Below are 13,833 nucleotides of genomic sequence, written 5' to 3'. Positions count from 1 at the left end.
GACTCGTCTGGTGCGCGAACCAGAATCATGTCCCTCACGAGAGAGGCTGAATATGACTTTTGACGCCTTACATTGGTGCATGCAAACTTGCAGTCCCGTGATAATCCTTGGAACCAGGCTATCCATTCTCGGTAAGTTTCGTGCTGCCCCTTACGACAGTTGAAAAATTTGTGACGCCGCCGCTACATGTACTTGCGCGCCGAAGTACTCTGCTAAACTGTTCGCTATCTGCTCGTACCTCAAATTTGGTGGATCCTCATCTGGGTGGAGTTGCGTTATAAGTTGATAGATAGCAGGGCCTGCATGAGCCAATAGAAGAGCGCGTTGCTGCATCTCACCCAATACTCCATATGCTGCGAAGTGTTGCTCCAACCGGGCCATATAGCAGCTCCACGGTTCTACCTGTCGGTGGAAAACTGGAAAAAGAGGCAGCATTGGGCCGGGTGATGAGGGAGGCGTCATTCGCTCGTTGTCGCGTAGCAACCTCTGCATCTCATTGGTGGCTAGTAGATTCTGTATCAGTGTCAGCACTGCCTGGGTCATGTCGACTGGCTCCGGATGCGCCATACTGAAAAATGTACCAAGTTTTTATCCTCGTCGCCAACTGTTATATTCACTGATCAATACCCACGTGATAATAAAATTTGCTTTATTAGGCCTAGCCAGGACACCACTTAATTTTACAACAGATAACCTTCTTTGGAAAATAAAAAGGCTTTTCTCCTGCCCAAGAATTTAGTATCAAAACACGAATATACAACCTTAATAAAATTGATTTTTATAACTGAACTGATTTTTTACATTCCTTGGTAGTGCTCTCTCGATGCTCTCCAATGGATGCCGAGGAGTTAGACGGGCGCCGCTTCCAGATCGAAGACTGGCGTATTGAAGACGGGCACCTGGTCGATCCGGCTGCGACGATGTTTCCTCATGGCGGCGGTCCGCGGAGGGTCGAAAGACCCCTGTTTCCTGCCGGCTATTTAACCCGGCGGCTCTAGTCTTTCTCCGCGGATTCTGTCGTGAGGATTGGCGGCCGTTAGCGATACCCGATTGGTGGATGGTGATGTCATCGCATAACCATCCGCGTCGGAAAAAGGGGTTGCGCGCGTGCGTATTCCGCGGCTGCTTTCATGTTTGGCGGGAAACGCCTCTAGTGTCAGTTGCCACTCCCTGCTCCAAGTGCCTATCCGCTGCAGGTCTTCCTGCATTTCGTTGTAATTTTCCAATGCTGCAACTTCTCTGTATACTACAGCATCATCCGCGAAAAGCCGCATGGAACTTCCGACACTATCTACTAGGTCTTCAGTTAAGATTGACTGAACTGCATAGAAACTTAAATTAAGTTCATCAACTATCTCCCTAATTGCAATTCAACGATCGGAGTGCACTAAGTCGCGAACTTCCGCAACATTTTCATTCGTTTTTGAGGTCGAAGGACGGCTGGACCGTGGTTCATCTTAAAGTGATTCGTCGCCATCTTTAAATCTGTTGAACCAGACAAAAGCATTTGATTGCCTCATACAATTATCTCCAAAAGCTGTTTTTAATAGTTTGTGACTCTCAGAAGCTGATTCCCGGTTTTAAAACAAAATTTCACACAAACTCGTTGCTCTGTTTTTACGTCCATTTTCACGCATACAAAATCCGGCAACAAGCCCTAACTGACCCGCACTCAACCAGTTACCACAACGAACTGAATAAAGGAAACGCATTTTTCCGTCATAGGGCGTTCAAGGACAAGGCAATTACTCACTTACCACCCCACTTTCCAGTCACACCTCGTACGCCAATATGCCAAGTAGAACAACTGCTTGCATAAGAGCCAGAGGTGGACCACCGCATTATTAACGTGCTCAGCTTGTGAAGCTCTTTCTCTTGAATAAGTCATCCAATTCTTCTGAAACTATAATCAATTGTTTGTCCATACACGTACATCACATCTATAGATTTGCGCCCCATTCGGATAATTCCTTTGCGGTGCGTCTTTTTTTTTTCGTCTCAAGAGTGTAAATTTTCCCATCACGAATCTGGTAAGAATACTCGAAAATTGAATACGTAAAAATCCTAGTACTCAAATTTTCCTTCGTGTTTTACTTTCGTGCTTCAAGATAACTAATTGCATTCATAAAAACATTCAAGACAAAAAAGTTCGGAGGACCACGAGCAACGTGCGAAGACGCGCATACACAGTCACAGTTTTGTTGCCTGAATATCATTATGAAAACAACCTCCTAATCTGGCGATAATTTCACAGCGAATCACGCATGTCACAGGATTTTCTCGAAATGTACGGGCGGCACACAAACCGTTACTTCCGTGAAATCTAAGCGATCGAGGACGGTGTACAGTCATCTCAAATTTACATCCTTATTGTTCCGATAGTATGCATTTGGTAGCAGCCTCGCTGTGACGTCATCCGAGACACAGTGAAGGCCGGCGTTTGACTGACGCGAACAGATTGATAGCTCAGTGCGAAGTGTGTCTTTTTAGAAATCTAAACGATCCAGGACGGTGTACCTGTCCTCGCGAGATCCCTTTCTACTCTCGCTTTTTAGTAGCAGCCTGGCTGTGACGTCATCCGAGGCAGCGGATAGCTGGGAGCAAAGTGTGTGTGTGTGTGTGTGTGTGTGTGTGTGTGTGTGTGTGTGTGTGTCGCTCACTCTGGGCTTAGCGGACGGCCGAAGGGAACATCTGCAGTCATCCGCTCTAAGCCCGGGATCTTTCTTGGACACATGTTACTTAATTACTGGGTCATGAATCAATTTGCAATCTTCGTAATTTTTATGTGAACAGAGTTCAGTCGGCTCTAATTACAGAAAAAGTTTTAGCTTGACTGCATTTAAATTTTGCCGGCTAAAATTTTTAGAACGGAACTGACAGTAGAACATGACCTCTGAGCCACACCTTTAAGAGACCTTGTATCGATTGTTATTCACATTAAGGTCTTGAAACGTGTTATAGCTTTACTGTTTAATGGCTGTAGAAAGTGCTATAATCAGAACTTTCTATCATTAATGTAAATGATACTTAATCTATTATAAGTAAGGACGTTTTTATTCCAGATTTAGTTTTTAGTAAATTACTTGAAAACTATTAAAGGTAAATGTAAATGTCGTGTGATTAGGGCCTCCCGTCGGGTAGACCATTCGCCGGGTGCAAGTCTTTCGATTTGACGTCACTTCGGCAATTTGCGCGTCGATTGGGATGAAATGATGGTGATTAGGACAACACAACACCCAGTACCTGAGCAGAGAAAATCTCCGACCCAGACGGGAATCGAACCTGGGCCCTTCGGATTGACATTCTGTCGCGCTGACCACTCAGCTACTGGGGGGCGGACACTATTAGAGGTAGCTTAGTGGGGTCACATAGTTAAGTCTTTTATATCAAACTGACACTTCATGCCAGTTTTCATCTGTCTAATTTTAGCGCTTTCAATTTTTCGTAAAAACACCGATTTTGACCAAATTATTGATCCGATCAAATTGAGACTTGTAACAGTTTGTTTTGACATACATTTGCACATTCTGAACAGTTTTTGGCTTTCTAGCTTTATTAGTTAGCTCTACTTGTTTTCTGCTTTATATGATGTATTTAGGAAAACATATTTTCTGATCACTCTGAGATGTAACAGTTTTAATATTAATATACCGATTCATATGTTGACAAAGTTTGAAAAGGCTACTTTAATTTTTAATTTCATCATTAGATTATAGGGCAATACACAGGGTGATTCGGTAGAGATGTGGATAGTTGTGGTACCGTTGTCCCAGTGTGAAGAAGTTAAGTCGCTCCCATTATGTTTCTGTGCGCTTCGCCGATTTGGGTTGCTTCTGCTTCGCATCACGTAATCTGCCACATTTCGTACTTTCGTACTGCCTCGTTGTAGACCTTTATAAATATTTGCTCTTAAGTATCTAGCATCAGAATAAGGACATTTTAGTAGATATAAATGCCATTTTAGAAGCGCTTACATGCTACTAATAGGTTATCGGAATATATTTTCATCGCCAGCCTGATAACCCATTGTGTCTGGTTGGGTGTTAGGCCAGCCTCTGTAATAAAGAAACATTGTTTCGATCATGGTTCAAAAATGGCTCTGAGCACTATGGGACTCAACTGCTGTGGTCATAAGTCCCCTAGAACTTAGAACTACTTAAACCTAACTAACCTAAGGACAGCACACAACACCCAGCCATCACGAGGTAGAGAAAATCCCTGACCCCGCCGGGAATCGAACCCGGGAACCCGGGAACCCGGGCGTGGGAAGCGAGAACGCTACCGCACGACCACGAGATGCGGGCGTTTCGATCATGGGACTGCCGAAGACGTCATGAGGTGTCCGCAGTGAACCGCTCTCCTTCATATGTCAAGCGTGGGACGAGATGTGATAAGATACAAGAAGTGGAAAAGAGAGGGGAAAAAACCTGCGGGGCAGGAGAAAGACGACGGCGACGACGCACTGATATAAAGAAGAGACTCCAGAGGTTCCTCGGCACCATTCTTTTGCTATTTTCGATAAAAAAAACTTTATATTATTTTTTTCTTGATTAAAGATATAACAGCAGCACTTAAAAGACGAAATCTCCTCGTTTACCTTGCGACGTGACTAAAATTTTTATAGGTGGTCGTAGCTCAAATACTACTTCCTATAAGTTAGATACCGCGTCTGTTGACCTCTGAAATGCAGTCGCCAATTTCCATCGAAGAATCGAGAACTACAGAACTTACGGTTGTTCCCCCCTAGAATGCTTTCTTGACCATAATGATCTGCAGCAAGTAGGTGATGATCTTGAGAAATTTCTTTTTCCTGTAGCGTCTGACTATAAAGATCCCAAGGATGCTTTAAAAAGTCATGTTAAGCCAAAACATAAACAATCATTGTCAGAACTCAGGAAGGTGGAGGGTGCAGGACACTCTGAGGGTCCCACTTCTGTGTGGCCATTCGAGGACTTTTGTAACAATGAGGAAAAAGCTGTTTCCATTTCTCAATATGGGGCTTATCATTTAGCCATGAACTGCCAGTTACCCATAGGCGATGAGATGGGTTAGCGGAAGACGTTATTCCCAAACTTCACAAAAACGTCCAGTGTAATGAAATACAAAGAAGACCGACTGTCTGAGTGTTTCCCTCTTCCTACTATAAAAGAGAACGGGATAAGAACACATTCAGTGCTTCACAGTATGAAAAGAGAAGCATCCCAAGTAGAGGAAGAGGTGATACAGCAACAACTTTGTGTTCTATTTGGCTTGCCGTTGTTTTTGAAAAGGTCTTTGAAATTTTTATCCATTATTTAACCCTTATGTTTGAAAAGGTTGTTGGAATCCTCATCCACTGTTTTGTCCAGAATTCCTGAAAATGTCACTGGACTTGCAACCGTTATACTATCCATCCTTTTTGAAAAAGTCACAAGGGTTTGCAACCATATACTATCTATTACTTCTGAAAAAGTCTTTCGAATTAACAGCCATAATTTAAGCTATTACTTTTTCAAGTCATTGTAATGTAGACACTTTAGTTATGCCTTTATTTTTCAAAAAGTCATTTGTATTTATTCCTGTGATTTTAACCATTCTTTCTGAAAAACTCTTTGGAATTGTCATCCATTATTTTTAAAAAGCCGCTGGGACCTGCAGGCATAGTTTAAACCATTATTTTTGAGAGTCGTTGCTACTTTCATCGTTTATCTATTATTTTTTTAAAAGTCAATGAAACTTAAAACTATGATTTTAGCAGTGGCTTTTGAAGAAGTCACTGGAATTTTGGAACCATTATTTTAGCCAGAACAAGTCAAGCAATTCTAAAGATTAAGATAAATGGGGCTGTCCAATACCTACACTCCTACTATTTCTGAAGTTGACTGTGTACTACATACCCTAGGTGGCTTGTGGAATATTCACTTTTTCATAGAAAATGTGTGAACACCTGTATATAATGCGGAATTGACCACTAGATCTCATGAGAGGTGCACACTCTACTATAAAAAAGGTGGCTGTAAAAAATCATACGAAATCAGTGAAAGGAATCACCCGTGAGTTTCAAAGTGCTGCCAGCAGTCCAGCTAGCAGAATGACTGTGTGTTGGTAGCTAGAAAGAGTGAGGTACAGTAGTCGAGCAGCTCATCATAAGCCACACATTTCTGTAGCCAGTGTTAAGCCGTGGTGTAAAGACCAACCTGTGTAGACAGTGGATGACTGGAAGTGAGCGTTTTGGAGTGATAAACCACGCCATACCCTTTGTCAATCCGTTGGGAGGGTTGGATTTGGGGAATGGCTGGAACATGTTACCTACCATCATCTGCAATGCCAACAGTAAATTACAAGGGAGGTGATGTTATTGTATGGGGTGTCTTTTGTGGTTAGGGTGTGGTCCGCTTATTGTGTTGAAGAAAGGGTAAGTGCGGAAGAATGTAGACACATTTTACAGCTGTATGTATTACTTCACTAGATGAACAGTTCAGAGACGATGATTGACGGTTTCAGCATCACAGTGCATCCTGTCATAAAGCAGAGTCTGTGAGACAATGATTTGTGGACAGTAACATTCCTAAAATCGACTGACCTGCTCAGAGTCCCATGCGAACCAAAATTGACACCTCTGGGACGAGTTACAACGTCGAATTCGCTCCAGACGCCATCGTCGAACATGACTACCATTCTGGTTTCGATACTTTAAGAAGAATGAGCTGCCATTCGTTCAGACATTCAGACACCCCACTGCAAATGTCCCCAGCTATTAAGCTGTTATGAAGGTGAAGTCCACTAATAGGTGTCCAGATACTTTTGTTCAGGTAGTGTAGATGTTGATGCTGAAGTTCACTTAGTACGCAACAGATTTCTGTGGTCTACATCAGTTAGTTTCTTACGTCTGCTGGAGTAATGATTATCATTATGTTGTCTTCATGTTTCACTTCTTAATAATCATGCTATGAATGAGTTTGGAGGACCTAGCATTTGTTAATATAGTTTAGTTGCACTGTATGACACTACTTTCTGACACAGTTTTCTCCGCTTTTCTCCAGTACTATCCCCGTTGGCGTGGAAGACAAGAGCAGTGATGACAATGGATGTTTGGCTAGCAGCAGTTCAATGGCCGCTGGAACAGGCAACAGGATACTATACACTACCAAGCAGGAAACATCCTCTGGGAATAATAATGGTACAAGGAACAGCTGCAGCATGAGGAAAAAGACGTTTGCACGGTTGCAGAATTTGAAGGAGGGCACACATGTGGAGAAGCGTGAACGTCTGCAGTCATGCAGCGTGTGTCACAAAATATTCACAACGAGTGGCAACTTAAAGAGGCACTTCCGTGTGCACACTGGTGAACACTCATACACTTGTAGGATTTGCACCAAGGCATTCAAACAAAGTTGTAACCTGAAGCGGCATTTGTGGTTGCACACTGGCGAACGCCCATATAGCTATGATATTTGCAACAAGACATTCATACAAAATAGTCTACTGAAGTACCATTTACAGGCGCACACTGGCGAACGTCCCTACATCTGTGGCGTGTGTAACAAGACATTCGCACATAGTATCAGACTAAAGCAGCATTCTGAACTGCAAAATGCAGAGCGCAACTACAGTTGTCAAGTGTGTCACAAGAGATTCAGGAAAATCTGCAACCTGAAGGAACACTCGCGACTGCACACTGCGCAAAGCCCATATATTTGCAGCATCTGTCAAAAGAGATTCTCATATAACAGTAACATGAGAAAACACATACTAATTCACACCCGGAAACGCCCATATACTGGAGATTTATTTTCATCTAGCTTTACAACAAGCCACAGACTGAAAAGAATCTCGGTTTTGCACACAGGATATGTCGGCATGACCTGTAAATACACTGCCAAATACGTGTTGAAGGAAGAAGCTGAACGGCAGAAATGGCTTAAAAATGCAAGTGAAATCTCACATCTAGTGTGAGTCATATTTCTGTTGGCCCAGTAGGGTCAGGAAGGGTAATGATGATAGTTGTAATCATCATATGTAGAAATTAAATTTATGTAATTAATCTGTTATACATTTGCTGTATGTCAATACATATCAGAATTGCTCATATCTGCATGTGTGCACACAAAATATTAATTACCCAACTTTAGAGTTTCTATATTGTAATTAAAACTTTATCACTACTCCTCATGAGTTAGGCTGGAATGCCATCTAATGGAGAAAATAATATGGCACACATAATATGGCAGCTGCTATATCAGTGGAATAATGTATGTTATAAGACTCAGACTACTTCAATCATGGCTATTTTTGAGCTATCTCAATAATATGTTGGAATGACAGTGACGTCTCATGTTTTCATCAAATGTGGCTTCCAATGGAAGCTTTGAGATTTTACACTGCTGCTGGTTACTTCATCGAAACTATAGTGCAAAACAGTGTTTTACAGAAGTAGTTGTGGTGAACATAAGGAGGTTTGTAGCTGATTGCCACTGTGTTTCATTAAAATGTGCAGTATGGTATAACTGTGTCTTTGTAGTGCTCAAGCTTTGTGTCACTAATTTTGTAATAACTGATTCATGATTTTACTTCAGCATGAGATGTACGAGGGCTGTTTAAAAAGTGAGGTGACTTTTCAAATTGCATGGGCAACATACATTCGATTACCGATTCTTTTTTTTTCCTTGTTATGTTGGCACACATATCTCGAACATATGTTCACAGATTCAAGTGTGCAGCATACTTCGTTTATTTGTGACAGGTAGAGAGGTTAGACGTGTTTTAGTGTGCTCAGCGATTTTAGATTATTATAAGAAATGGAGCAAAGAATTTGCATCAAATTTTGCGTGAAAAATGGAATCAAGTGCTCTAAAACAGTTGAAATGTTGTCAGAGGCATACGGTGAGTCTGCTCTAAGTAAAAAAAGTTTGCAAGTGGTACAAGCTCTTCCAAGATGGCCGAGAAGATGCCATTGACGAACCTCACTCTGGACGCCCCAGCACACTAACAGATGATAATGTCGAAGCTGTGAAGAAAATAGTTTTGGGAAATCGTCGAATTGCCGTAAGAGAAGTTGCTGAGGATTGTGGCATATCGGTCGGCTCGTGTCACGCAATTTTTTGGATGTTTTTGGCATGAGACGGGTGTCAGCAAAGTTTGTTCCAAAAATTCTAAATTTTGATCAGAAGAACTGTCGCATGAGCATCGCTCAGGAGCTCTTGAATGACGCCAGTGATGATCCTGATTTTCTCAAAAGGGTCATAACTGGTGACAAAACATGAGTTTACGGTAATGACGTTGAAACCAAATCCCAGTAATTCCAATGGAAGCGTCCCGGAGAGCCAGGACCGAAAAAAGCACGCAAAGTTCGAACAAACAGTGAGAGAAACTTTGGTTTTCAATTACCGTGGAGTACTGCGTCATGAATTTTTGCCTCGAGGTCAAACGGTCAAGAAGTAGTATTACCTTGACGTTATGCGCCGTTTTCGAGAAGCAATGCGCAAAAACGTCCGGAATTGTGGAAAAACAATTCATGGCTTTTACATCACGACAATGCACCTGCTCATCCATCGTTGCTTGTGAGAGATTTTTTGGCCAAAACAACACGACAATCATGCCCCAGCCACCATATTCACCATATTTGGCCCCCTGCAGCCCTTTTCCTATTCCCAAAACTGAAGAGACCCATGAAAGAACAAAGATTTTCAACGATTGAGGAAATGGAAACTCCATCGCTGGAAGTACTCAAGACTGTACCAAAAAAGTGCTTATGAGAAGTGCTTGGATTGGAAGAAGCATTGGTGCAAGTGTTTTGTATCAGAGGGGGATTGCTTTAAATGGGACAACATGAATATTGATGAATAAATAAATATTTTTTCTTAAAAATATAAAGTCACCTTACTTTTTGAACACACGTCGTGGACACTGATATTGAAGTTCAAAATGGTTCAAGTGGCTCTGAGCACTATGGGACTTAACTTCTGAGGTCATCAGTCCCCTAGAACTTAGAACTACTTAAACCTAACTAACCTAAGGACATCACACACATCCATGCCCGACGCAGGATTCGAACCTGCGACCGTAGCGGTCGCGTGGTTCCAAACTGTAGCGCCTAGAACCGCTCGGCCACCCCGGCCGGCGATATTGAAGTTTTTCTATTTTCTGTGGTATACGGCTTTAGGTACAAATTAGTATTGATTTACTGAGACCACACTTAGAAACTAACCACTGTAACAAGTTATGTATCCAGAGCCGCGCGGGATTAGCCGAGCAGTCTGGGGCACTGCAGTCATGGACTGTGCGGCTGGTCCCGGTGGAGGTTCGAGTCCTCCCTCGGGCATGGGTGTGTGTGTGTTTGTCCTTCTTAGGATATTTTAGGTTATGTAGTGTGTAAGCTTAGGGACTGATGACCTTAGCAGTTAAGTCCCATAAGATTTCACACACATTTGAACATTTTTATGAATCCAGAGAGAATTTGTGTGTGTGTGTGTGTGTGTGTGTGTGTGTGTGTGTGTGTGTGTGTGTGTGTGTGTCTTTTTGTGTGTGTCATTGTCATCATCAATTACCCCTTCATATTAGTCACGGCTAGTGCTAACTCAGTTTTGAAATACCGAAATACGCACCAGTATGTATAAACGAATTCAGTATGTTTCCACATCTCTGCTCGTCAGTTCATATTCCTTGTGAAGTAGTTGAAATATCTGTCTTGCATACATAATTCAATAAACATGTGATCTCATTTATGAAAGAAATTCCCAAAGGGTATCATAGTGTTCACAACGTCTTGCACACTTGCTGTGGCCGATAACAGAAGCGGTAATTTTTACTCTTTTTCACATACTGAGTAAGCCAGTAAAAGCCCAAAAAAACATTTTCAAGTATTGGGTACAGATGCCTACAATTTTAAAGTGATTAATACATCAATAATAAAATAATTGTGTTGTTAAGCATGTTATTGTGTATTGTTCACAAATTTCGCTGATTTGGATGGAATGAATTAACACGGCAATTTTCATCTTTGGCATTCATGGAGGTGTCACTAAATCAATAGTGTACAAAATCTGTGTACTTCGCTCATATATCACAAATATAATTTGAATTCCAGTTTTTTGTTTGTGTAAAAGGGAGACTATGTGTATATGAGAAACTACTTCGAAGTTCTAGATTCTGGTATTATACAAGCGCTTAGCATAATTTCGACAGATGTATTTCACAAACCTCATTATAACAGGAGTTGCAACACTGGATATATTTAGCACAGACTTCAATGTGAGATGCTTTTAATAGTCTCCACGAGGAAAATCTACCTCGAAATCTGTCAGAAAATGCAAAGAGATTCTATCATATGTAAAGTACACCAGTGACAAGATGCAATCAACACCTTCACCACGTGATAACAATGGTGATGTCACTGATGATAATGCCACTAAAGCAGAGTTACTAACATGATTTTCCGAAGCTCCTTCACCAAAGAAGTTGAAGTACATATTCCAGGATCCGAACATAGAACAACTGCCAATATGTGTAAGTTAGAAGCAGATACACTCAGTGCAGTGAAGCAGCTGAACTCTCTTAATGAAGGCAAGACCTCTGGTCCTAATTGTATACCAGTTAGATACTTTTCGGCGTATGCTGATACAATAGCTCCGTATGTAGCAATCATATACAATTGCCTGCTCTTCAAAAGACCCGTACCTAAAGACTGGAAAGTTGCACAAGTCACACCAATACCAAGAAAGAAAATCGGAATAATCCACTGGATTACAGGCCCATACCACTAACGTCAGTTTGCAGTAGGGTTCGAACATTATGAATTACCTCAGATAAAATGATTTACTGTCAAATAGCACGGATTCAGAAGACATCATTCTTGTGAAACACAGCTAGCTCTTCATTCTCGAAGTAATGAGTGGTATCAATAGGGAATGTCAAATTGATTCCATATTTTTACATTTCCAGAAGGTTTTCGACGCCGTTCGTTACATTTGTCTTCTAATGAAATTGTCTCCATATGGAGAACTGCCTCAGTTGTGAGACAGGATTCGTGATGTCCTGTCAGAAAGGTCACAGTTCGTAGTTGTTGATAGAAAGTCATGGAGTAAAAGGAAGGGTTGTAGGCCCCCTACTGTTCATGGGCTACATATTGACGTAGGAGACAATCTGAGGAGTCCTCTTAGATGGTCTGCAGATGGTGAAGTTATTTACCACTGTTTATGAAGTCAGCTAAATTTCGGTTACACGAAAAGTCGCACAAATCTAAAGGATGTAAATTCAACAAAATACTTAGGGGCTACAACTACAAATAACTTACAGTGTAACGATTACATAGATAATGTTGTGGATAAAGCAAACCAGACACTGCTATCTATTGGCAGAACACTTATAATGTGCATCATGTCGACTAAAGAGACTTCTTACACTACGTTTGTCCATCCTCTTCTGCAGTATTGCTATTTGGTGTGGGATCCACATTAGAGGGGACTGGTGGAAGACATTGAAAAGGTTCAAAGAAGAGCAGCCCGCTTTTTACTGTCGCGAAATTGGGGAGAGAACACCACAGACATGGTACGTTAATTTTGGTCGTAATAATGAAAATAAAGGCGTTATTCTTTGCTGCAGGATATTTTCGTGAAATCTGAAACACCAACTTTCTCCTCCGAAAATATTCTGTTGGCCCCCATGTACAAAGAGATAACTGATCATCAAGATAAAATAAGAGAAATCAGAGTTTGCACAGAAAGATTTAAGTGCTCGTTTCTTGCAAGTGCTGTTCGAGAGTGGAATTGTAGAGAAATAGCTTGAAGGTAGTTTGATGAACCCTCTGCCAGGCACGTGAGTGTAGATTTAGATTGTGAGCAAACGCCTTACCATTAGGCTATCTGAGCATGACTCATAGCCAGACCCAAACTTCAAAATGTTGTCAATCATATGTGTACAATCTGAGCTTGTATATTAATTATGTATATTTCTGTACAGGGGAAACATTTTAATTGAATGTCAGTTGTCCGGTGTTTCCGAATAAATACAATACTGCGCCTGGTGTTCAGAAGTACAATGTGTTGTTCCTGCACGCATAACGGCTGTAGTTGCTGCACTGGCTGTTCCTTCGATCAAGCATGTATATCTGAAGGAACGTTGCATCATGCTTCAGAACAACACATGCACTACAATATCATATTTATCTGCCAACATCAGGCAAGCGACTTTCAAGTTAAATGTCTTCCCTGTATGGGAACACACACAATGCATGTACGAGTGCAGGTTGCAGACACATGGTTGATGGCCTATGGAAGCTTGTGTCTGGCTACGAGTCTTCCTCAGATAGCTTAATGGTGAGATGACCATTCGCAATAAGCAGGAAACTGGGGTTCGAGTTCTGGTCCAGCACAAATTTTCAGTGTCATCATTCTATTATACAGCTGATTGTTGTCCACATTCGCAACTGGGATTACATATCATGTATAAATAGTACAAGATACAACACACACACACACACACACACACACACACACACACACACACACACACACAAACACACACACACACACACACACACACAAAATTTGTAGGAAAAATACAGTGACATCAAAGGTAAATTTCATTGTGAGGAAGCCTTCCTTGAAAGCACTTGTCAGTCTTCCTGCTGTTATTTAATGGTGTGTATTGTTGTCAGTACACACAAACATTGTCCCTAACTAAGCATGATCGGAGTCACAGAATTGAGAATAAAACGCGCTGGGGTATTATTCAGACAGATGACCACAGCACATATCTGAAATTTGGAGAGCACAGTGTCTCGCGTTAGATTGTATGTCTGGCTACGATCATGCAGGATTCCTGCTACAGAATCGCATTCTTCTTGCCACTACCATT

General features: G+C 41.6%; 1 protein-coding gene across 7 annotated transcripts in view; it reads left to right on the top strand.

Moving 5' to 3' along the window:
- Window positions 1–13,833, top strand: part of LOC124550887 (zinc finger protein 239-like) — a 270,087-nt gene that overhangs the window by 217,891 nt on the left and 38,363 nt on the right. Inside the window, exon 9 of one of the 7 annotated variants that reach the window (XM_047125658.1) lies at window positions 7,023–7,159. The exons of 4 other annotated variants lie outside the window; for them this stretch is intronic. In XM_047125658.1, coding sequence (XP_046981614.1) covers window positions 7,023–7,159 — 137 coding nt within the window. Of the gene's footprint in view, window positions 1–7,022; window positions 7,193–13,833 lie in introns of those variants that run through there. 2 more of the 7 variants (XM_047125655.1, XM_047125652.1) reach the window with 2 other exon arrangements.

This window comes from Schistocerca americana, chromosome 9 (assembly GCF_021461395.2).
Source record: "Schistocerca americana isolate TAMUIC-IGC-003095 chromosome 9, iqSchAmer2.1, whole genome shotgun sequence".
NCBI classification, from domain to species: Eukaryota; Metazoa; Arthropoda; class Insecta; order Orthoptera; family Acrididae; genus Schistocerca; species Schistocerca americana.
The sequence above is the reverse complement of the archived record's forward strand: the minus strand, read 5'-3'. Positions and strand labels throughout refer to the sequence as shown.